General features: G+C 31.8%; 3 protein-coding genes across 4 annotated transcripts; 2 read left to right on the top strand and 1 right to left on the bottom strand.

The window, feature by feature from the left end:
* Positions 1 to 257: 257 nt before the first annotated feature.
* Positions 258 to 7931, top strand: LOC110993277 (phagocyte signaling-impaired protein). Its single transcript, XM_022259472.2, has 12 exons — positions 258 to 424; positions 497 to 721; positions 1012 to 1205; positions 1409 to 2092; positions 2402 to 2612; positions 2854 to 2976; positions 4829 to 4998; positions 5374 to 5564; positions 5703 to 5833; positions 6026 to 6196; positions 6779 to 6990; positions 7277 to 7931. Exons 1-12 carry the CDS (start codon positions 361 to 363, stop codon positions 7628 to 7630), a joined length of 2730 nt encoding a protein of 909 aa, XP_022115164.2. The 5' UTR covers positions 258 to 360; the 3' UTR covers positions 7631 to 7931.
* Positions 7932 to 8695: 764 nt separating this feature from the next.
* On the bottom strand, positions 8696 to 26775 carry LOC110993330 (TBC1 domain family member whacked). 2 transcript variants are annotated; one of them, XM_045634504.1, is made up of 7 exons: positions 26327 to 26775; positions 17054 to 17175; positions 15929 to 16121; positions 13373 to 13556; positions 12846 to 13040; positions 12050 to 12282; positions 8696 to 11282 (listed from the first exon to the last, which is right to left on the bottom strand). In XM_045634504.1, exons 2-7 carry the CDS (start codon positions 17118 to 17120, stop codon positions 11273 to 11275), a joined length of 882 nt encoding a protein of 293 aa, XP_045490460.1. In that variant the 5' UTR covers positions 17121 to 17175; positions 26327 to 26775; the 3' UTR covers positions 8696 to 11272. The 2 variants fall into 2 exon arrangements, with proteins under 2 accessions (XP_045490460.1, XP_045490459.1); XM_045634503.1 differs by lacking the exon at positions 26327 to 26775 and adding an exon at positions 23033 to 23452.
* On the top strand, positions 23624 to 25680 carry LOC111002411 (39S ribosomal protein L18, mitochondrial). The gene is made up of 2 exons (XM_022272568.2): positions 23624 to 23923; positions 24029 to 25680. Exons 1-2 carry the CDS (start codon positions 23757 to 23759, stop codon positions 24378 to 24380), a joined length of 519 nt encoding a protein of 172 aa, XP_022128260.1. The 5' UTR covers positions 23624 to 23756; the 3' UTR covers positions 24381 to 25680.
* Positions 26776 to 26875: the final 100 nt, after the last annotated feature.

Genomic DNA, 26875 nt, shown 5'->3' with positions numbered 1-26875 from the left:
AAAGCATAATATTTACATAAATATAAAATCATAATATTATGAAAGAAGATAATACATTATAATACTATAAAGGAAAGAAAAGAAACAAGTAAAAGGCAGGAGATTCTGATGAGTCGGAAACGGAACATGTATTTTTATGGCTTTTATTTGTGCCAACTTGTAGTGTGACGTTACATAAAAAAATTAAATTGATATGTCAATGTCACTTTTCTCGACTGTCATTTTTGATAAGCCCAAATGTCAATTGTCTTTAATAATATCGTAGTCCGTAGACAATCTCAAAACAAACGTGCTTAAAAATCGAAAACTTAAATGACCGAAGGATTAAATTAATAAAATACAAGCAAAAATAAATAAACCATGGCTGTGCGCCCGCAACGAATACAGGATAGTGTTGTGGAACGGCGATTGCGCCCAATTTACGGTACTATAATAACCTTCATCTATTTTTCTTGATTTTCACCGGGTAATAATTGAATTTAACTTTTACTCTTAGATTGGTTAGACAATGGAAATAATAAAAAAGCTTTGCAAGAAGCGGAGAAAGTGCTTAAAAAGAGCCCAACATTGCAGGCAGCCCGTGCATTGAAAGCTCTCGCGTTGTTAAGGTTAGGTAAAGCTACAGAATCCCATGCAGTGCTTGACGCTCTTGTAGAGGAAAAGCCAAGCGATGATACGACGTTACAAGCCATGACAATATCGTATCGGGAGTCCCAACAATGTAAGTCACTAGTATTTTTTCAGTAAACCTTTCATTCATTAACATTAATTGTTTCAACCATTTGTTTCCATTATTCTGTGAAGATTAAATTTGAAATTATTACACCTATTTTAAAATAATGGAAAGTTAGTTTTCCATTATATATCCATTTACTTGTATAGAAAAGGAAAGAAATATAATTATTAAAGATTTGTAAACCCTACATTATTTATAATATATTCTAATAACAGTTTTTTTCTTACTTTATATGCCAAATTTTTCTGACTCTTTGACTCATTTTACTTTTCTAGTACACAAAGTATGTGAGATCTATGAAGCTGCAGTGAAGGTAGACTCTTCAAATGAGGAGCTTTATTCACACCTATTTATGTCTTATGTTAGAGTTGGAGATCACAAATCACAGCAGCGGGCTGCCATGGCCTTATATAAGTTTTTACCTAAAAACCCTTATTACTTTTGGGCTGTGATGAGTATTGTTTTACAAGTAAGTCATCTTTGATAGTGTAAATACATTGATACCTAAATACAATCAAATGTAACTAGTGTGATTTGTAATGTAATATATTAATGTTGAAGGACTTTTATTTTTATATTGTTATTTACTGCTTACATTTATATAATTAAAGATAAATAAAAACTTTATATAAGTTTTGAAGAGGTGTAGATATTCACTGATTGTACTTTTAGGCCAAAACCGCTGATGATAGTACAAAAAGAGGTATTCTGCTTTCTTTGGCTCAAAAATTAGTTGAAAACTTTATAACTGATAATAAAATGGAGGCAGAGCAAGAGGCCCGGCTGTACATCATGATACTCGAGCTACAGGAGAAATGGGAGGATATACTAAAATTTATAGAATGCCCTCTTTATGCTCAACTAGTCCCTGCATCAACAGCTCAGGCCTGCATACCATATTATAAAAAAATTGGGGAATGGAAAAAGCTTAATTTATTATGCAAAGACCTGCTATGGGATAATCAAGATCGATGGGATTTCTACATGCCATATTTTGATTCTGTCTTCCAGTTGATGAATAAACCTGATAGTGATAACTCAGTTGATGATTCACCAGAAAAGTGTCATGAGTTTATTTGTTCTATAGTTGAAAATTCATCTGGTCGTGCATTGAGAGGGCCTTATTTAGCTAGGTTAGAATTATGGAAGCGTCTTGCAAAAGACGGTGACCCTACTTTGCTCCTAGGTAGTGGAGTAGCCTTATGTGTTCAATATTTACGGGTTTTTGCTAATAAACCATGTGCTGTGCCTGATTTAAAACCTTATTTATCAATGTTACCTCAGAAAGAGAGGGAAGACCATAGCAGAGACTTTTTGACATGCCTTGGATTTGATGAAAACAGTGAACCGGATTCTGTAAGTTCCACAAAATAATTTACTTGTTATTTTATCTTTAAAATTAAAATAAAACTCTTGAGTTTGGTACATCAATATTATAGAGTGAATAGGATGATTGATATTGTTGTCTGAGTAGATGCTAATTAAATCTTCAAAGAAAATTATTTTTATTTGTTTAACATAAACACTTAAAGTTAAAACAATTTGAATCATAGTCCCACCCTTACATTTTTAGAAATATATAATGTATAATTATATTCTATTTGTATTGTAATTGTACTCTATATACAAAATAAGACTTCCTTACAAAATATTTTATTTTTCCAGATAAAAGATATCCAATGCCACATATCTTGCCTTTTAGCTTGGAGGCTAACTGCTCCTATGGGGTCTGCTGAGAAGAACCTAAATGTGGCTGCAATGCTGAGACAGCACTACCTTCGATCACTCCAACGAGGGTTGGTAACCTCAACTGCCACCGAATTCTGTGCTACTGATAGCTATGGTATATTGGCAGCTCATCACTTTTTCTATGCTGGTAAGTTAATATATAGTTCTCTATTGAACCAGCTACATTTTTTATTTAAATAAAGCGTGTTTAATATAAATAAAAATATTATCATATCTTATTTTGCTACAATGGTATTGGTATTATATTATTTTCATTAAAAAAAAACATCCCTAAACTTTTAAATAAAATTGCAAATCTTGTTCGGACAAATAATTTAACTCAACATTTGCAAATAATTGTGTAATATGTATTTTCTTTTTGTTTTTAGCTGTGGAACAGGAAAATTCAACTCCAATTATTGAAGCCTTGAACCTCCTGGAGCTGGTACTGCATCATTCTCCATCCAATTTCCATGCTAAACTGCTGCTCATATCTCTTTATCATATATTAGGTGAGTTTCTGAAAAATTACTTTTTGTAGTTCATAGTTGTGTTCATAAATTACCAACAATAATGGTCTAATATCCGGCTGCAGGATTACTTCGCTCATCGGTTATTTGATAAAAACCAATTTTTTATGTATATTTATAAGTAGGACAATAGTCTTGCCATAAATACTGAAACAAAGAAAAATATTTTTTTTTCTGTTGCAAATAACATTTATTACTTTTACAATACGTTAGTTTAATACATAAATAAAAAACAATTTATAATATAAAAAGCTTATTCGAAGTGGTCTCCATTGGGTGCGATACACTCCTTAAAACGTTGAGGCCAGTTATCGATAGAAGCACGCACTCATTCCATGGGAAAAATCTTCACTGCCAATCGTAAGGATTGTCTTAGGGCCTCCAAATTATAATGCCGTTTAGAGCAAGCCATACTCTCTAAAACTGACCATAAATCATAATCTAGCGGATTAAGATCGGGACTAGACGACGGCAAGTCTTCAGCGCTGATGAAGTCCGAAACGTTCATTTTCAACCAAGACTGCGTAGACCGAGCTTTATGACCCGTTGCCGAGTCTTGTTGGAAGGACCATTCTTTGTTATTGAAAATGGTGTTATTAAATGGCTTCACTACCTTCTCAACGATGGTATCTTGATACACTTGTGCCGAAGTTTTGATACCTTTTTCACAAAAGTATGACTCAGTCACTCCTTCATAGCTAATACCCCACTAAACCATCACTGAAGTCGGATAGTTCCCACGTTGCACACTGGCGACTTATTGGGAAGCTTCCTTAGAGCTTTGAGCACAAATACAGTCATTTTGTTTGTTAAAATGTTGCTCGATTGTAAAAAAAATCTCATCCGTAAACAAAATTTTTCTGTGACCACTCTTTGCGTACCGCTTCAGTAATTTTTTCGATTTATCACCCTATTCTTTTTTAAATTATCATTTAAGAAATGACCAGAACGTCTCTTATAGGCTACAAGTCCTAAGTCATCTTTTAAAAAACGCAACATGGTTCTAGGTGCTATCTTTGTCTCCCGAGATAAAATCTTTTGCTTTCGGACAGGATTTCTTCGAATTCTTTCCCTTACTGCTTTGACCACCTTTTTCTTAAAAAGACTACGTGGAAGGCCAGATATTTTTCTGTCACAAATAGAGGAGGTCTCATTGTACCTATTAATAGCCCAGTACTCAAATATTTTACAAATACCAAGCGTATGGAGAGTTTTAAAATGTGCATTTAGCTTTATACCTACTTTGGTAATGCAATCACAGCGATTCGGTTCTCTTCATCACCCCACTGCATTTTAATATAGCAAAATATTATACAAAGTATTGGCGCCAAAATGAGAAAACTCATCATATAAAATGATCAATCATATAAAAATAACAGATTCCAAATTAAAATGTAATATTTTGTTTATTTTTAATTGTATCAGTATTTATGGCCAGACTAAGTATATACCTAGTTGCCTATCAAAATTTGGCTGCTAGTATTTTTAGTGAAATTATTTTGAATTGATTTTTGTGAAAAAATTTCGTTCACTTGTTATTTAAATAAAATATTGTTTACATGATGACAATTTACAAAAAAAATTTAAAAAATCCTGCAGCCGGATCTCGTACTATAAGTATAAACATTGTGATTTTCTTGAATTATGAGCTCAAAAATCTTGAACCCATAGCAGGTGATACTAATATTTTGATAGGCCATAAAAAACAATTTATTTAATAAAATTCTTTGTAAAATTGTAACTTATTTCTTCAGTCCTTAGGTCTTAAAATTTTCTAAGAAATACGAAGATATTATACGGTTTTATTAAATCACACACTATGTAATAATTATAGGTAATGCAACAGCAGCTGATTCTATATACACCAAGCTGGAAGTGAAGCACATACAATTGGTGTCTTTGGGCTGGCTCCACGCAGCGAGACTAGCGCCTGCCCTGGCGTCGCCTCGCGCTTTACGATTACTGGCTGATACTACTGCGTTTCATAAGCATCACGCTAAAGATGTAATAAAATTATTTTGAAAAGAGTCAAACGAGTTTCCAACTCTAACGATTGCATTAAATAGTTAATTGTTGTTCAATACATAGTTCAACGGGTGCTGTAAGATTTATCATACAATTAATATACACGTATAAAAAAAACTCACGGTAAACACAATAGACCCTGGAATATAAGATTCATATCACAAGTATCAAAGAGTTAGAGAAAGCTCTTAAAAGTGTAATGAAATTTAAGATATCTGTCCAATTGTATATTACTAGGATGGAAAGATACTTCAGTTAAAAGAACAGGGACGCAAAAGTTTTATGTTTTTCTAAGTCAACTTTTTGTTTATCTTAAATCGAAAAAAAACATTAACACGATTCAATTTATTTCAGAGCGTCGAACAAGTAACGTACGCGTATAAATTTGGTACGTTCGAAAAAGTATTAGAAGTATGGGAGTGGGGGGGACGTATCGAGTCGTGCGCTTGGTGCGGCGCGTGCGCAAGAGAACGGCAGTTGCTTGCGTTGCTTGCGGGGCCGTCGCAAGCGCCGCAACACACTGTTAAATTGCCAATGATGCCTACGTAAGTATTATATACATATATATATATATATATATACGTCTATATGTTTCAATATCTGGCAGCGTCGTCTTTTTTTTAAAGGCCAGTATTTATTTAAAATAAAATTATTTTAAGTAAAGCTTAATAATTTTTTGACAGTGACAACCGCGATTTGAATGCAATTGTCAGCTGGTCGCCCACAGACGATGATCGTGCAGAGTATAAAGCGCGCTCCTTCGAAAGAGACGTCGCGTACTTGCGGCTTAAAGACGGATTGCTTTCCGCAATAGGTAGGTATTATAGGACCCGAAAACTTACTTTAAACAGTCTCTTATTAATAAAAAATATATTATATATAAATATATATATTGTGATAAATATATAAAAAGTTTGATATCTAATTTCGCATTTGAAACGTCGAGTATATTATTCTCTTATATTTTAATCTTTAAACCAGTTAATTAAAAAATATTGTTTTCCAGTGTTATGTATAGAATGCGCAGATAATAGGAGTGTAGAAGAGAAGAGTGGTCAGTTGGAACAGCTCCGAGCTTGTATTGAGGCGTTTGGGTCCGCGCTTGACCGTTGCCGGCTTTTGTATGGCGAGCGAGAGAAACTTATTGTGACCGCGCCTTTACCTTCTAGAATTATTGGTAATTTAGTATAATCTTAAATTTATCATTAATAATATTTTATTTTATAATATGTGAGTATAGACCGTGCATATTTATGTTCTGGGTTTTTTTAGTTAATCACATTTTTCTGTGAGTGTCTATAAATAGTATCTCATGAGTAAATAAATATCGTTAAGAATACAATAGATTTCTATTGAACTATTTATTTGGTTATTAGATTTCTGGTTTTTCAAGGCAATCAATACAGAACGGTTATATACATATATTCACAATAATAAATATCATTTAAAAATGTAAAAAAATAATAAATTACTTTAATATTTATTTGATATTCTTAACTAATCTAAAAATCCCCAAAACTATATGCTTTGGTGATTACATAATGCAATATGATGCCTCTCTTTACACAAGTTAACTGCAACTGTAAGGTTTAGCAGTTTGACTATTCACATGAAAATATGGACTTGGAGAGTATTTATAAACTTATTGTTTTAAAAATATATAATTATTATTTACTGGTAATAATAATTCTAGGTTTAATTTCCTTTTTAATTATTAGCAATATATTATATCTTCACTGATAAATTAATTTCCTTGCAGCCTTCGTAACATCACCGGTGCCATATCGGGAGTTATATACAAACACTTTAGGAATGGTTTGCGAGCTCTGTGCCGGTTCGTCAAACGCACGAACGTTTGCCGAACTCGCTCGCACAACGCTCGTGAAATCGCGTGAACATTTGGCAGCGAACGCGGTACCAACCCTATGGCAGAATAGGGACGCGTTGGAGTTTTTCTCAAATTATTTAGAAGTAAGTCAACAAATATGTATTTATATATTAAGAATTAATAATTGAAGAAATGTATGTAAACATTTTCTTATATTTTAATATAAAATGCAATATGTTACCAACCAGCATATAACCATGAGTTACTTTTCTTAAAAAATACTTTCATGTTAGGGCTGATTCATGTTTTTTTTTGGGACCTCAAAGGTATCAGAAATGTTAACTAGTACAAGCCTACTAACGACATGTTACCCAAGAGTTATTAAAATTTATTTAAAGTTTTAAAACCAGCATTTATTTTAATTTTCAGTTCATAGGCGTAATAACATATCTCTTGGGCGTATGCAACGAACATCTCGCTCCTGCGCATGCCAAGAGAAACAAGAAAAAGGCGAGTCAATCGCCTGAACAAATTCAAATGATTGAAATTCTTAGTAAATTAAACGATGACGTCCAAGAAACTATAGCTATTCTAGAAGAGATCTTCGAAAATTGGCCGAAATTTGACTATCAATCCACTTTAGAAGCCGAATTAGAGAAATTAACAATTTCAAAATATCAAACTCCGGTCGGGCAGAAATTGAAAAATGGACTAGATGACGTTCTCGCGGATGTCAAAAATATATTAAAGAAAAAAGTGAAATATTTAAAAAGTTTGCAATAGTGGCCTTATGTGTGTTTTTACTCAGGTAGTGCTAGAAGGAATGAGCGATTATTAATATCGATATTGGATAAATAGTCTTGGAATGGTTTCATTTTAAAGCTTTGGGGGGAAAAATAATTATCTTTCATTATTTATCAAGTGATATTTATGTTACATTAGACAGATGTAGGCCATTTTCGAAAGCCTGTTTAAGTTATAAGTAATAAAGTATCGATATTTATATCGCCATCCCAAGTTATATTTTTGCATTATTGCTCATTCCAAGGTGTGAGCAGGACAAAAGTACAGCTTTAAGACAAGACGTGCATTGTGTTTCATTTGAATATTTATATAAATTTATAAATACAATATTTATAGGTATACTTATAAAATATACATTTTATTAACACAGTTCTTATCGTTTCTTTGTATTTGAATTTATTAATGTCAATAAAAGGCATCTTCAATGTGTGCTTATATAGTTTACCAACACTCCTTGTGATCGATTACGAGCACACATTCAAAACAAATTACGCCTTAGTTCTTAGAGCTATATTGAACTAAACCACATCACATTATGCATTTTCTATAGTATATGTTACATGACAAATACATATTTTTTTCAAAACAATTCAAGAAAAGAGCGTACCAATTCTTAAAAGGCCGGCAACGCATTCGCGAGCCCTCCGGCATTGAGTGTCCATGTGTGGCGGTATCACTTAACACCAGGTGAGCCTCCTGCCCGTTTGCCCCCTGTTCTATAAAAAAAATCCAAATCTTAGTAATTTTAATTAAACCAAGAATTGAAATACAATTACACGATGCAATAGGCGGACTTATCGCTACTAAGCTATCACTTCCAGGTAACGATAATAAAAAGAATTAAATGAAATTCAATTCTGTGAAACTCTTTAACAGTAACAAGCCCAAAAAAACTTGGGATAATTTGAAATTCCTTCCAACCTTTCCAAACATTTCTTCACAGCTGTTGCTCACTTTAATTCTTATTCCACCAATAGTATTTTGGTTAAATTTAGTAATTAAATTTTTCTCAGACAATTTTTTAGGACGATAAAAAAACCACAATTACCGACAATATTTATTTACAACTGCAAACATGGAATTTCACAGTACAAAAATATTCATTGCAATCAGTCATCACAAGGCTAATATAAAACAGTCTGAAAATACGGAATGCGTTGGATTATGGAATAACAGCTAGACTGAAATGTATAAAGCATATCTGCTTATCCTTCAAATTAATAAAAACGTAATTATTAATAAGCTCAGGACCCAATTCGAATCCTGGTATTAGTCTAAGTAGATATACTTTATTTTCAGTCTTTCAATGGTCGCTGCAATGTCACTGAATAAACCACCAAAAAGTATTTATGCCAACTTCACAGCGACCATCGTTTAGCTCAGTCAGTAGTATGAAATTTAATATGAATATATTTAAGATTACACGGTATGAAAATAGGATTGGGTGTGCGTACGTTAATTTACTATTGAACATTACATTTCGCTAAACATTTGCGCCTTTAAATATTTAATTTCATGACGTCCACAGACACTTAATTTTTACGTGTATGAAATCTTCTCAATAAATCTAATGATATAAGTATGAAGCTGCTATAAGAGGCTACTAAACCTATATCGTAACATTAAATAAAAATCTTTCTTCATAAACAATAAAATCTCTGATATTATTGCACGGATCTTGTTCACTCGAAACTATATTATGCTGAACTTCCCGAAATGTCTTTATTCGATATTAAATATCTTAAAAATACGAAAAAGATACAAAGGTACCGGTTATTAAGTAGAAAACAAACCAACCGCACCAAGAAAATAAATTATTTAGAAAAAACATTATGCACGAAACTTAATCAAATCATAGCCTGCATTCGATTGTGCGGAGATTAACGACCCATTGAATGAAATTTTAATACTTTATTTTTTTTATTTACACACAAAACATAATAAAATTACTAAACTTTTTTAAATTAAAAAAACAGTAATGTTTAATCCCTACAAACATAGATTATTAATCCATAAATGAAATGTAAAAATTTCATTCAACAGTCTATACTTAAGATTTCCAAAACCATATCATAGAAAATATGAAAAGAAATCCCTCTTTGAATGCACATATCTAAGAACACGATTGTATTTATTTTTGTGCAAATTAATTTAAATGATACGCAAATTCACTAAATTAGTTAATACAGACAAAAAGCATATTGCGAATCAAAATCCTTTTCCATAGATTATAAAAAAACGTATGTAAACGGGTGAAACTATAGTTACGGTGAAAGTAAGTTGGTCAAAAATAAAAAAAGAAAGATGAAGCTACACAAAATCAGGGTATAAACTTTATTTTATAGCGAAACTTTTGCTGGCAAAATGCCTATCAAAAGTATGATTTGTATATTTTTGGCATTTATCAATAACTATTAGTGTATTCAAATCAATGCTCTTTTAAATCGTATTTTTTTAAGTAAACTTGTGTGTGTGTGTAAAAGAAACTATCAAAGGAACATATTTAAATACTCTGTAACCATAATTTAATAGTTTCACCGATTAACACAAATATTAACCTAATTGTACTTTCATATACCTATATTTTTATATCAACACTTACGACTAATATGACAAAATAATGGTTATAGAGGATGTTTCAAAGTCACATACAATGCACTTGCAAACATCCTATATTGGATATGTAATCAAATAACGACTTATCACATTTTATTATAATTTACACTTACATGACAATGGAAGTGTTGCCAATACAAAAATTCACAAAGAAAATTGGAAATAATTGTTGATTAAACACGAATATTACAATAATAAAATTTTAATACATTACAAAATCGATATCTATTATTCCGTTAAACTTATAATTTACACGAAAATATTTTTTTTAAGCTAAAAAGATACATCATAAATTAAATTGTGTGCATTACAGTTAATGCTAAAACAGCACATTTAAAACCAGATTTAAAAATATAGGAATGTGTCAGGCAGTGTTAATCGACTTTTCTATCAACTTAAAGAGATGTTAATGAAAAATCCGCATTTAGTTCAAGGCGAGTTTAAGTTAAATGTGCTATTTTGCAAATTAATCTAACAGTTAATACTTTTAATGAGGCATACCGTACTGAATAATACATTTAAACCATCACCACACACTTGAAACAAACAATGTTAATTGAAATAATACAAAAAATACTATGAATTATTAAAATCATTTATAAATTATTAACATTTTATTTGTAGCAGTGTGGTGGTTCAAATAAATATCTAATTAAAATGATGTTTTGTACGAAATATGGAGTAGAAAAATAATTACGAAAGTTAATATACGAAAAACGTAAGAAAAGTATTATTAAATATACAGAAAAATGTAAATTCGAAATCTCGAAAGCTTAAGATTACGTAAAAGACAATATACATATACTTTTTCACATCGTAATCATTCCGGCCATAGAGCATAGTCCTGACAGACGTAACCATAGATAATAATACAAAACTTCATATATACAAGTCAATTCGATTTGGTCCTCCCACGCACTATCACATAGTCCAAGCACCTTACAGTGTATGAAAGATGTCCCTGGCGTTATTCTTAGAATAACGCTTATAGGAACACTCGCTGAATCAGCTACCACTGTAAATATTTAATAATTTTATTACCAATTTATACATTTATATAAACACTAGGTACAAAGTTAATTTAGCGTGAAAGAGGAATAAAATTAAAATATTTCAATTAAATAATATTACGACAATTATCAAAGTTCTTGTTAAAATATTATTTATTTTGTGATCCCTTCATATTTTTAAACAATTGAGCATTTTTGTTGCCCCTTAAGGTAAAAAAAATCGGTCCAATTGTAGCATTCTTAAGTAGGTACCCTCTTTTGATCTCAGCGTAAACAAACTTTGATAGAAAGAGACAAAAAGGGCAATTTGACACCAGTAGTCTTTATGAATCAGGTCAAAAAATTAGATTCAAAAGTCTTGTTTTGATTATAAGCCTAAAATTAACGAATGTATTAAAATATATATATTTATTAAATTAAAATATTAGATTAAGGGCCTGTTTCACAATGTCCGGATAAGTTCCAAATACGCTATTTATGACTAATTATTGGTAGGATAAACACTATTGTTGCGTTTCACGACTGTCAGATAGCGCTATTCGTCATGAAATTCGAAATATCTTATTTGGAACTTTTATCTTTCGAATAATTTATCTGTTGCATAGCTATTTGGCACTTTATACATACATTGTGAAACAGACCCTAAGAAAAAATAAGATTTAATAAATAGTGTACATAAAAAGAAATTATGAAAGAAATGACAATTTGATGTAATTTAAAATTGTATTCGTAGATAAAGGAGACCAAGCGGAATCTGAAGCTTAACTCTTACCTTCTATTAGCCATGGCCCGCCGACGCGCGGTCTGCCTTTGGTGCTCGAACTCAAAGTCTTCCTCAGTTAGGTTTAGCCTTTGCATGTGGTACATGAGGTACTCCTCCCCAAGTACGCTGTCCGGAGGGTGACGAAGAACCTCTAGAGTCTCGCAAAGGCCATTCGCTCGTTTTCGAACTTTTGCGGGGCCTAGGGCTCCTGCTAGGACCACTAGTGACGCTTTGAACAGGACCTGGCACAAAGATATTGATATGAAACCAAAATTCTAAAAAGCAATAATGCCATTTGGGCCTTAAAATAAAAATCAATACTTCTCTCGCGAATGCATAGTACATGACGTCATTAAATTGGTATTGTGGTTGCTGACTAGGGTTATATTAATTTTAGGAGCCACAATGTAAACAGACCAACAGAACATAAAATTTAAACACTTAATTTTTTTAATATGGAATATTACAATCCGTAACTTTTACTCTCCCGAATTCTCAGTTGTTCTAGACAACTGGTTTCAAAAAAATTTAAGAAGGTGAATTATTGTCTATTGACTAATTTATGTAAAAAAAAATTTATATACACCTCAGATATGAAGTAGCGAATGAAAACATAGAATCGCAAATATCTTATTATGCCCTCAAAGCCTCGTTGAACATTGAGGAAGCAGATCTAAAAAAATTGACAAGACAAAAATCGAGCGTGTGGTCCAGTTTAAAGGCTGACCTCCTTGCCTATAAAAGAAAAAAAGACCAAGGGTTGAAACGCTTTTCCCCGTAGAGGTAATAAATTTCAAAGGATTACCTTAACGCCCTCGCACAAAAAGCAGTCCCACACACGTAACAAACTGTCCCATGGCAATGTGCGCGTTAGAGCGCAAAGAAACCATTCTGTGGCGTAAAGAACTGGCTCCACGCGATGTTTCACCAAGTGTCGGTGGACAGCCGGTGCTGTCCGACGGAGTAATGCGTGAAGGATATCACCATCACGTTGGAGCACCTATTTATATTATATTTATATTTGTTATATCTTAAAAATAAAGTTATTTCTATGCGCTCAAAAACCAAAATATTTTATTTACTTCTTATAGGATCGTTGTTGAACACCACTTATAAAAGATATTTATATACATGTTCATAGAGAGGAATCCATTATCAAAAATCGATGATGTGTAGATTAATTATCTATATAGAAAAAATATTTATTAAGCATAAACTAAATTGGCCCATTTTTCTTTAGAATACATACATATGAACATAATTTAAAAAAATATTTTCCTACCACTTGTCCCAATTGCTGACTACCTACGAAAGCTTATAGTATACACTAACCTCCAAGCCAGGATTATAATATCCACTAAGGTATTTGTCACTAATGCTGACCAGGCACCAGAAGGCCTGTACGGAGGGCATATGCATCAGAAGAAACGCGGCCACCGGCGCCTGCGCTTGGAAGTAGCCCACTTTAGGATTTAATACTGAATACGCCTTCAGTACCGAAAATAACTCTTGCTGACTGAATTAAAAAAGAAACATCAAATATTACTTACTTTAATAATTATTTCATATGACGTTTATAAATGAGAAATGCGTAAACGTTATATCAGAGTATAAATAAATGCGGATAAAAACTTAATGCTTATAATATTAATATAATGTTGCATAAAAGACAAAACAGATGGCACTACATTACATCTTGTACTTTCCAATAGGCAAGTTCTCTGCCGCCGTCAACTTTTTGAGTCTAAGGCATAAATAAAAAAAATTTTACAGGGCTTATTTTGTTTTCAAATGTGCGATGATTGCTAAAATTTGGTTTACACTTCTAATTATTCAATAAATTATACACAAGTATGTAATTTAAGTAATGTTAGGTTACATAACTCGTGACTCAATTGATAGGTTGAATGCAATTGCGTCATCTATGAAATCCCCCGTATCCTGTCACTGGAAGCCCCCGCAGGTATTAATATTTGGCGCAATAAGTTTCACATCGTTAAGTTTTATGTGTGACTTATAAACGTAAAATATTAGAACCTTAATTAGTCAGTGCTATTTATTATATTCAATTCTATAGTACTCCATAATATTATGTCTATCGCTATTTTTATTTAAACAAATCTATTTTTTTTTAAGTTATTTCCATGAATTTTGATATCTCACAGTCCACTGGAAGACCACTTTTTATACAACGCTTCGTTAAATAAAAATTTTTTAAATATTCTGACAGTCACTTTTTGAAAATATTTTCTCTAAATACACATACCTATAAAGAACTACGATAAAAAAAGGGTAACATAATCGCATTAAGTATGTATGTACACAAATAAATTCACAATATAAAAAATAGATCATGTATCAGAAACCCGATTTGTTTACATACGATTAATTTATGACGCATCATTTATTAATATTGTAATCGAATATTTAAGGCATACGACTGACGAATGAGAGAATTTAAGACCCATTTAATTAATCAAATACAAACTGTACTTATAATATCCTTCCCTTTAATTTATAAAAAACTAGCAGACTCGGCCAAGCGTTGCTGTGGCTAAGGTTTTTGTTATATTACATAGTAGTAAATTAATCAAGGGAAACCGTAGGAGAACTTATGTGAAACGTTGGTACCACGACACGGACCTAAACTAAACTACCTTTAACTCAGCGCCATCTGTTAGAATTGTATCAAATAATAAACAAATGTTAATGTTATCGTAATTTTAGTAAGGATGCCTATTTTTTTTGAAAATGAAATATAGCCTATGTCACTCAGGAATGATGTAGTTTTCCAACAGTGAAAGAATTTTTCAAATCTGCCAAGTAGTTTCGGAGCCTATTCAATTCATACAAACAAACAAACAAACAAAAAATCAAACCTTTCCTCTTTATAATATTAAGTATAGATCACACAGCCAATAAGTTCTTCTATATAAATTTTCTTTTTATAGTATAGCGTTATTAATATTTTATTTTGCAGTATAAGATATATTGAAGAAATTCAGGTGTGTTATCACCCTAACGTTCGCCGATTTCAGTCATTTTGTTCGTATGACTGCACAAAATGCAATAGAATTAACGTCAATAAATTACACTGCCTGATTGGGTCAAGCAGACAGCTGACCCTGATAAATTTTGTAGACGATTGTAACCGCGAAAATTCTTAACACACCTTACACATTTATTCCACATACAGCAACTGTACTTATTTAATAATCTAAGTTACATGTCAAAAAATTGATTATACCTCATTTGAAATGGAAAACATTCTATTCGCGTGCTATGACATACTATATATCAAGGAAACACTGGCAAGACAAGGCACATTTTGCATGCGAGATTACAATACACGCAATATTTCAAAATTGAATCATTACAATTGGTAGCTCTATTTATGAGTTCATAAAATATGAATGAAAGAAAAAGTATCACAAATCATTAAATCCACGTGATTAAACCTAGTATGGCAGTCGTTTCTGGAACATGGCGTATAAGGAAGGTCTGAAGGTGAATTTACAATAGGGTTGGCAATCCACTAGATTATTACCCACTTTTACTTAAAGAAATATAACAGACGTGGAAATGTGTATGACACTCTTGGAATACGGGTTGTATTTTCCATTGGTCACATAACGTACACATGGTAGCGTTCCGACACATTGTGAAAGAAAGATTCTAGGAATTTTAAAAATAATTTAATGAACACGTATCCGTTGCTTTTCCCGGAATAGAATGAGAGATTATGAAACAAAATCTACGAACGGTTGAAACTTTTCTTCCTTGTTAAAGCGTTTTTATGCTAATGAATTAAGTAGCCCTGACAGAGAACGCCCAATTTTTGTGTATTCTTATAATTTTTTTCCTAATAATAATATTCTTAGTACTCACCCATGGCCCTCTTCCCGGATAAACATCTCGTGGTAGGGGAATTGTCGGTGCAGGTCTTTCCTGATATCCTCCATGCACTTGGGGTCCCCAGGCGCCTGGAGGAGTTCCTCGTATTCGTTCGGATGTTTTTCCAGCAGTAACTGACCTCCGCACAGGTACAGCCAGGCTTTAGGGCGGACTGAGGCCGGAATACCTATAAAATAATAAATCACAGAGTAAGATTGATGGTTTAAACATAAATACTTATTGTGAAAAGCTATGAAAATTATAATATATTACATACCAAAGACGGTTAACATATAATCGTTGTTATCCGAATAAAAAAAATGTGACGAATATGGCGTAAAGTTGTTAATAGTAATCCTAGATCTTTAATTTCAGCTATTTAAATTGAGGCAGGAAAAATAGAAAATAGTTGAAAATTCACCCAATTTTCAACCAGTATAAATCTATGTTAGGTTTCATAGACTAATCAGATCATGAAAACTTAGTACAAAATTCCTTTTCCGTGTGTTGTGTATGTTATGTACAGTATGTGAAAAACTATGTTCTTTATTTTAGTATTCCCACGATGAAAGAAATAAGGAACGTTGCACAACTGTCGGTTATTTACATACTGGAATGAGCGTATAGCTAATTAACTTTATTAACCAGGGCATGATAATTAAGTTGAAAATTTTAATTGGGTCTCTGTGAATGCATTGTGACGTTTCATCAACTTTTTAGTGCTAGAATAATTGAAATTATCTTTATTCACTCTTATAGCTGAGTCACAGTTTTTATTGGACAATATTTTATGAAGACAGTAAAAAAAATCGACATTTCTTAGACGCAAAATTCGACGTGTACGAGCCACTGAATAAGCTTCTGTCTATGAAGGCGATGCACAAATCATAAAAAATAAAATTCTTAAAAGGCTGGCAACACACTCGCGAGCCCTCTGGCATTGAGAGTGTCCATGGGCGGCGGTATCACTTAACATTAGGTGAGCGTCCTGCCCGTTTGCCCCATGTTCTATAAAAAAAAATCCAGAAATCTACATTGGAAACATAAATTATAGAAAGAACAAATTGTGCTCAGCCAGATTTGAAACCCTAAATCTCCTCCAAAAAAAATAAAATTTACCTTTCCGACACCTCTCTCGCACTTTCTTGTAATTTTTGCTCATAAAAGCCTCCCAGTTGTTAAGCATGCGTAGCCATTTCTGTTCTCGTTTCAATATTGTACTCGGCGAAACAGTCCTCTTTCTGTAATAAATATTAAATCCTTTAGTATGTACATATGTGTATTAAAATAATAATCTATTGTTTAACTTTCGCACGTAGCAAGACCTCGGATGATCTTGAAGTATTAATGATAATTAATATCCATACCAAGTTTATAGCTACTTTATCATAAGCTACCGATTCAAGAACTCTCACATAAGGTAAAATCTTAGATCTATAGACACAACCATAACGTCAAACATATTGAAGTCAACGACAACAAGGAAATTGTCGTCAGTATAAAACTTAATTAATTAATAAACCTTATGCTATTATACAGACATATAACTACTAGTTAGTAGTAGAAGAGTTTCCTGTTTGGGTGACCAGACAGAAATCGACACAACCATTTGCAATGATGGTAATAGCAGTAGGAATTTAAATTAGGAAATTCCAATATAATCTGTATTTCATATGGAATCAAGAATATAAAAACATAATTAATAAGTTATCAAAAAACGTTAGTAAAAATTGGTTTTTGACATTTAATGGTACAAAGGACCACGACTGGTTCACAGGACACAGATTAGTGGAATCGAATACGTACCATGCCAATATACAGCATGTAATTACGTTGCAGATTAATGTTTTGGATCGAAAGTAACATATGTGTGTTTGTGTAATTTAAGAATGATATTTTCAATAGCATGATGCGTCATAGGGAATGGTGTGACGCCATCTTGCCTAAAGTAACGTTTTAGCGGCTTCTTAAAATTATGAAGGTTTCATTTGAATTTTGAAAGCCAATATTTAACAGAATCAAATATATAAATTTGTGTATATTCTATAGCTACAAAGAATAATCTGAAATAGTTTTTTTAATATATTCAAATAGCTCATTGGGTTTACGCTGTGATAAATATTATTATATATATATTATAAGTATATAACCCCTAGGTCTTTTTCGTCAATCATTTTTATTCGTTATCATTTCATAATAGCAGGGACATCATAGGCAAGTGTAACGTTCTACATTTTTCATCGGCAAACAAGAAGTATTGCTCAGTACGATCACCTCATCGAAACTAGCAAAAAAATGTTTTTGTATAATACCAAAATTTCCATTCTCAAATGATATTCTAAAGATTTGAGAAAAAAATAATACAATAAATATAAACTATAATTGATTTGCTTGTTGATAGGTTATAATATTATCGCCATAAATAAACACTGCGTCACTGTTTATCAATGAATCGATATGTCGTGGGAAGGTAATCAATATAGGTCATTCATATTTCTATACGATAACAATTATTGTTCTATCATTGATTTAGTCACCAATACTAATACAATTATAGTACAAATCGTGCGGAATGTAATCAGATTCAGAGTGTGGACTAAATATGACTCTTGCATGTCAAAAACGTATAAGATTTGACATACGACAGTCTCATTAGCGCTAAATCTCCACTCTGAATATAACTTTAATCTTAAGACATCAAACTCAGAATCTGATGATACAGATCATCAAAGCCCGAAGATGGGGCTTCTAAATAGGTATTTACATTTTATGTTAAAAATAGTTTAGATAAAAACACAATTATATTGAGGGTAATTAATTCTGTACATACTTCGGAGACGCGGCTTCTATCATAATTTACATATGATTGACCTTCGTCAAATTTAAAAATGACTCAAACTGAACAAACTTTGCAGAACATTACATTACTTATTTATGGTAGGTCACTAAGGTAGTTTAAAATCATTGCGTATACAATTATTTTTTATATAAATAATAAATAGACTTAAAAGGATGACGTACTGAAAATGATACGAAAGGGATTGCTTAGGTGTTTAGTTAGGTAGTACGGATAAACGAATAACGGATACAAGTAGGATATTATACGAAGCAACTGCGAATGGTGAAGTCGGGTTGACATTGTTGTTCTTGGGTTGACATTATTGTTCTCGGGTTGACATTATTGTTCTCGGGTTAACATTGTTGTTGTCGGGATGTTGTTGTCTTGTCGGAAATATTTGGACCAAATCCAGGAGGTACTAGAACCTCAAAACTTCCCAACCGGAGAGCATACACGGAGAATGTCATGAAAGTGGATAAAACCAAAGCCAGCAAATTATAATTAAAGTAGACTACAATTAGTAATGCAAATTACAAACTAACTGAATATCATGTTCATTCAAAATCATATTTATAAAATTATTATTTAGCCAAAGCAGTACTCTATAAAGATAAATAGACTTTACAATATTATCACAATATAAACTGACGGTAAATCTTATCTACTTTCGAATAAATACAATTAAACAATTAGAGCATGCATTTTCATTTCAAAAACAAGTGAAAGTAATTAAAATCTTTGCGTCTGCATTCAATTCATGATATTTCTCAGAATTTTATTACGACACGCGTTATAAGCCATTGAATGGTATGGGAATGGTTTTTATAATCTATGGAAAGTAAATACTGCATTCATATGTTAGTAAAATACGTATAAAATCAGTCTAATTTAATCAGTCTTTTTGTCAAATTGTGTTTACGCTGCACAGTAAGACAGGTGAATCACAATCGGAGTGTTTAACTATTTATGGATAATTTTGTTCAGACAGACAGAACAGAACAGAACTTCCGCCTTCGCCTTCACCCGCTTGGATCGTAAAGTTTGTGGATAGTGTAATTCAACGATTTTTAGTTGAACCAATCCGTTTCAGTGTTTTGACCAGTCACTTAGCAGAACAAAATCAACCGACACATATTATTTATGAATAATCATCTGCAGTCTAAATTTTTTGCAGGGTTAAGTAGAACTACCAAATGACAGAAATATGGCAAAATAGGTTATATAAATTAGCAAAAAACCTAAAATATTTTGCACCGTCTATAAAATAACTCGAGTATAATTTCCGCCGATTCTCATTAAAAATCTAGATCATTCTACTTCAAATTCCAACATGAAATATCTGCGATTATATTGCAATAGTTTTAAAATCGGAAGCGGCACTTGTAGAATTTCATAATTTACAGTGATTTAGTTACGCTAACTGTATAATGCAGGCAGAAACAAACTTAAAAAACAGTGGCCATTTGAGTTTTAGATACCGATAGAGAAAATATAGTTGTCTTACGCTTATATCTGAGAAAGAACATTTACTCTTAAAACATATGTGCTCCTGTTAGATAATTCAAACGCATGAAAATATGTTTTCTTTATTATAATGCTATTGTTCTGTTTTAACACATGTACAGTGCAATACCATATTCACCACATTTAAATTTACCTTACTTCTTTGTAAATGTACAAAACGCTTTAAACATAGCCATTTAATGTATTCCCTTTTCACACAAACCTCCTTTTTTTAAACTTTCTTGTATCCTCGTCATTTACAAAACAATCAAGTAACCCACTTGAATCTACGCCGCGTTAGTCTTAATACTTACATTACAATATAAATATTATATTTGTATCAAAAAATCACAATACATAAAATACCTGCCTGGCGGTATCCGCTGGGTGGGAGTTAATCTTAGTGATTTGTGATAAATATATTTTAATATGTTAAAAAAAAAACATTGAAGTAAGAAAAAAATATAATACGTCTTTGTATTAAATAAACCCCTCATAGTAAGAGTGAGACTTCCACTTGCGAACAATGTGTAAGTACTATTAGGCATCAAGAGATCGTGTACAAGTATCGGAACACGGAGCTTTGTTTTTTTTTCGGTCACATTTACACCTTATAGTCTAGAGCAGTGTTTCCAACCTTTTTTGAGCCGTGCCCCACCTTAGGGTTTCTAAAATTCCTATTCCCTCCTTCATATCACATTCATAATTTATAATATTAAATTATAGGTTTTAGCAAGAAATCAATAGGAAATTGTTAACGAAACACAGTAAGTAAATTTTTAAAATTGTATATAATACAAAACTTTAAATTCCAAATAATTTTCGAATAGCCCCGCTTAACAATTAAATTGCCCCCCTGTGAGGCTGTGGGCCCCACGTTGGGAAACACTGGTCAACAGTCTAGACGATAGTGATGCATCGTTGTTGAAGCGGCGCAGGGAGTTTCTCGATTTCGCTCTAATGTGTACCCGAATTGACCGATTTATCTTATGTACATGTATCAAACATTTATTAAATATAATATATGTTAAGATCTTTACAATACGAAATAATTTCCTGGAAATAAGTACTTAAGTAACTACAAAACATTAAAATACGCTAGCTTTTAACAAATAGGTTCCGGACCTCACAATTAAAATTAGGTACGCAATACCGAGTTCAACATACCTTAGAAGATATTTCATCGAGTTTCTTTAATGGTCATTTAACTCGTGAATTCATTCGCTTCTAAAGCTTTTAAAGTATGCAATTTTATTTCTAATAGGATTAGATTAATAAAAATGTACCACATGAACTTTTTTAAAGTAATGGGTATAACAAAAATAAGGTAATATAATGCAATAAAAGCATAAGGGTTAACATGTCACCACTTCCAGAAGACAGCAACAAAAAAAAACTAAGGACTAAAATTATTTAACTTGATGTTACTTGCAGACACGCAATTGTGTTGCTATATTTTAAGATACAATATTGAGACTTTAATTAATCAAAACTTAAAGACCTGAATGTATTTGATTAGCATAAACATTGTAATTGTTTCATGAAATAGGAAGTGAATGATAATTGCGCAAAGTATGCATCCTAAATCCTAATTACTTACCTTCTCGCTATTGTTCTGTGGGAGTGTAGAGATAGGTTAAATAAAGAAGAACTTACTAAACATTAGTGCACAGAAATAATTCGGTTTATAGCCTTAAGACATATGTTTTAATAATAAGCTCATATCACTTAATATGCACACATTTTAGTAGAGAGAGATAATCATTTAACTTTATTTTTATTTAGATAATGCTTGAATCAAATATGTAAGGCACTAATCTGTAGCTAAACCTTTAAATTTTTTCTCACCCATTTACTAAACTTGAAGTACAGTCAAAATTTATAACTTAACATTGAAGGGACAATTCATATTTTGGTGTAAAAACTGATAGTTGTAACAGCCGATAGTGTTTTTTTAAGTACCTAATACTTTTACCTTTGATTTTGGTTAATATAACCAGTATATTGTTCAAAACAATATTGTTGTAAATTATTTTGACTGTATTTAATGCACAAAATAAAGCAATTAAACCCAGTTTAATAATTATATACTTTACTACTAAAATACTAAGCCATATGTGTGTTGTTTAGAAATTTAAGAATGTTTATTTTAAGAAGAAACCAATGTTAGCAGTAAAACTGCTCAATTACATCCTTAATCATCATTTCTTTTTCCTGTTTTGTGATATTGTTTACAATGTAAATAATTCTTTTTTATTAATAAGGTAAAAGACAAAGTGAGTGCCGTCTACCTTATTACTAAGATTTTCAGGGTCTAGACATCACTAATTACCAGAATCAGTTTTGTATGTGGACAACCCAACATTCAAAATGGTTTTATTTCGAGAACAAATTTATAAGGGATCATAGATCTGATGTTTTGATGCATAAATAAAAACAGTATGCACAGTGAATTGATTATATACTAGACATATTTAATACCCTTACCTAGTGATTAAGAGTAACATTAGAACTTTAAGTACATCGCATTCATATTAGTACAGAGATACAGGATTTATACAACAACATTTAAGTCACTAAAACATCAGTTAGCTCTAGACCCATTAACATTTTGATCCGTAAACTTAATTAGGGCTTTCTATTCTTTAAGATCAATGTAAGGTAGATGCAAACTCAATATTCTTATCAGTCTTAATATAATTTAAAGCATATTCTATTTTTAATAAAAGCAATACATCATTTACAATATAACTTACGGTTCTGGACTATATTGTGCACCACCAAAGAATCCATGTCTATCTGGTTGCGTTGTGACAGAAGAGCATATTGATGTTGTATCTTGCTCACCACTAACACTTTTCAAACTCTTCTGTAGTGACATGTTTAGATCAACTTAACAGCTGTATCATCACTATTAACAACACCACTCAGGTACAACAGAGTGGGCGTGAGTAAAAAACAAGACAACTTATGATACTTATGTTTTCGCATGAACAACACCTCGGCAATATACGCACTTACCACTTACACAAAACTAAAGAAGCAAAGCGCGATTATAAAAAAAATGCAAAATATAACATTCTTCGATCTAGCATTAATTTAAGCCAAATTCCCACGAATTAAAAAGCTAAAAACGCCAAAGCCCAAAAGATCACGATAGACAGTTGACAACCATGAACCAATTAACAAAACTTGTGAATAATCAAAAAAAAAGGTCAACTTTAAAACACCTATGTCATGTCGTTCTTGTCACTTTTGACTGTGACAAAGACAATTATTCAACGTAATTTTGTAAACAAGAGTATTAAATTTTTTCTTAAACTTCAAAATTTTAAGGTTATACTCAGGCTTGACTTGTTATATATATCTATTATTAATTAAGGAGATATATTATTAGGATATATTATTTTGTCTTTTGAATAGTAGAAGAATATTGTAAATCAACAATCAATCTGCTATTAAGCAGTTAATTCTTTTGACATGTTCGCTTTAAAAGATCGTTTCATCAAACCACTGCGAAGATTTAATTCATCGTCGGCTGCAGCTGAGTTTTTTAATAGGAACCCTCGAAATTTAGAAAGAATGCGTATTGGACGAAAACCTGATGGATATCATTTAGAAAAACCTGGTAGAAAATTCTGGCACAAGTAAATAATCTAAAAAAAAAATTGCTTTGCTTACAACAAAGAACCCTGTCAAAAAGTAGTTGTAAAAACCAATCTGTATATTTATCTAACCTTTATTATTTTCAGACTTGAAATAAAAGGTTCTAATCGAACAATAACAGCACAAGTAGTGCACTATATTAATGGTCCAGTGGTTGAAGCTAAAACTTCAGAATGGGCCCTCAGAAAGCAATTATACAGTATGGTAGACACATGTGCATATATGAACTTGGGGAGAGTACTTGCACAGCGATGCCTTGAGTGTGGAATATCAGAAATGTATTGTGACCTGAAACCTCAAGATGAGAGTAAAATTGGAAAATTTCTGAAAGAATTTGAAAATGGAGGGATTAATTTGTTTGAGTTAGATGTATATAAGAATCCTCAACCATGGGATCAATTTAGGCCAGAAAAGCCATGGGAAGTAATAGAAGAATAATAACAATGAGTTTTATGTTACAGGATAGAAATTAGCAATACATATTTATTTGTTTAATAATCAGTTTTAATGTACTAAAACCTATATAACATATTTGAGTAATTAATGCCAGACTCAAATAGGTAAAATATAAGCCCGTTATATTTTACAGTTGAAAAAGGACTTAGTATGAAATGTACTTTAAAGCTTTTGTAAAATTAAACATTAGTTTATGGATATTCCGAGCTATCTGACTATTAATTTCATATACAGCTGGTTTGTCTTAGAACCTCCTTATTTATTTATAGGAAGGTAAAAATATTGAAAAAAAGGGGGTTAGTATATTCAATTATAATAAAATGCATTAGCAAAAATCTAAAGTATTGCTAAATTAATTTAAAACAATTTTTACACTGGATATATTTATACTAAAATATGACAGACATTATCAATTTTCTATCTGGATTTCGTAACTAATCACAGGTATGTCATATGTGTCTAGTTTCTTGTTTGTATGTCGCAGTCAAGTAGTTAAATCAGAGAGTTAATTGAATCTCTAGACAGTTATTAAAATATTGATATTCAATCAATCTAGGCAACAAGACTAGCCTATCCTAACCTAACCATTTATCAGGAAACAAAACACGGAATTTCTATGCTCTTAGTTCTTCGCGATCATACCTAAATAACAACAAATGTTTACAATTTCACCAAAGACCACAATTTGAAACAAAAAGCTGTTGTTGTGACCGCCATCTTGTTTTACATTATTAATCAACATGCTGGCTTTCGGCCAGACAGATTGTTAAACATTTTCGACGCTGCTGTATTAAAATCAAAATGCTAGCGACTTCATTGAATATCGATATTTAATTAAATTTCTAAAGATTTATTTAACTCTGATTTTTTTTACTTTACGGCGATATGTATATTGGCAAAACCAACACAACATTATAACATTTGTTCTATGAAGAACAAAATGATTGAAAATATAATTCTGATTTAAACATGGCTTTGCAAATTTTTACATAACAAAAGCCAAGCAGTCTGTATAATGTAAGTCAAAATTAAAATTCGTTTATTCAGTTTGGATGCGTCTTAGGGCATGCTTATGAATGCCAAAAACGTTTGCAAAATTCGCGAAAGAGCAAAGCAAACTGGCCAGTACTGTTGTAATTTCATGCAATCGTCATCAACGAGAAACCAGCAAGGCATCTTGTACCTATATACCTTTTTTTTGTAAGAGTTATTTTAAATTATAGTTGTTTATTAAGAACCATCTCTGTCATAACTAAATAAAATAAACGTATTATAAAGTCGCGATATTGTTTTTTAAAGCCCCAGGCAGCAGCTGCAGAAATATCTAAGTATATGTATTTAATATTATAAAACTGAATTTGAAATATAAAGCTTCCGCCTGACGCCACTCGCCTGTCTACCATAATATGGTAGACAGGCGAGTGGCGCAAATTATGCCGACAACGAATCATCTCCTATTACGAGCATACAATGCGTAGAGGCAATATGAACTTAGAGCAAGTGAATTTGGATAGAGATAACTGATAAGCCTTATCCAAATAAATACATAATTTATAACAAGTATATTTTAAAGAATATTGCCCTCGTCATCATCTGAATTCATTCTTAGGAGATTATAAAATCCTGTTCTAAGAAAATTAATAAAAAATATTAAACCAAGTTCAAATATCTGTTAACATTATTTAACCTAGATACTTTTATAACACATTAATAAAGAAATGTGTGGACACACACCACACATTTTGAGTAAGTCTTAGTCAGTTTTCTTGATATAAGAATATAATGATTTAATAGGTGTACAAACAGTTAATTTAATTTATAGAAAGTAAAATCTTAATTTTTTATAAAAAAAAATTGTACTTTTTTGCATTTTAATAAAAAGGCATTAAAAATAAAAAAGTATGTGATGAATAATGTTTTGTATTTACCCAGCAGGCGTAGGACACCAGGTTATCTAGTATACTGTGCGTACTGCGTACAGGCGCTGAATGATGATTTTCATAATATAGCCAACTGGAGTAAAGACTTTGGTTTTAGAATTAATCCTGCCAAGAATTAAGTTATTATCATCTGAAGCCCTTTATTTATTTAAAGGGTCAAATTGGCTCAGTTCCCTGGTATTTGGTATCTTCTTCGACCAAACGTTATCCTGGGATCATCACGTAAAGGAAATAAGCCGTAAACTTTACGCCGCATCTAATGCTCTGAGACGTTAGCGCAACCTCTTCTGTTTCCTATTCTCGATTAGGCGGACATATGCACCTCTAATATGAATGATATAGAGGTGCATGCTATAATAACTACTTGACAAGTTCGAACGCCTGCAGAATTTCTGTTTACGTTCCATATTTTTGGTTTTAGGAAATATGACCATGTGCCTAAATTCCGCAGGCAGCTGGGGTATTCGAATCAGACGTGACGCTTAACTTCTTCAACTTCTATACTCAATCCCAAAACCTCCTCAAAAACAAGTTGGC

The sequence above is a fragment of the Pieris rapae genome, chromosome 3 (genome assembly GCF_905147795.1).
Source record: "Pieris rapae chromosome 3, ilPieRapa1.1, whole genome shotgun sequence".
Lineage (NCBI taxonomy): Eukaryota > Metazoa > Arthropoda > Insecta > Lepidoptera > Pieridae > Pieris > Pieris rapae.
This window is presented reverse-complemented; position numbering and strand designations above follow the sequence as displayed.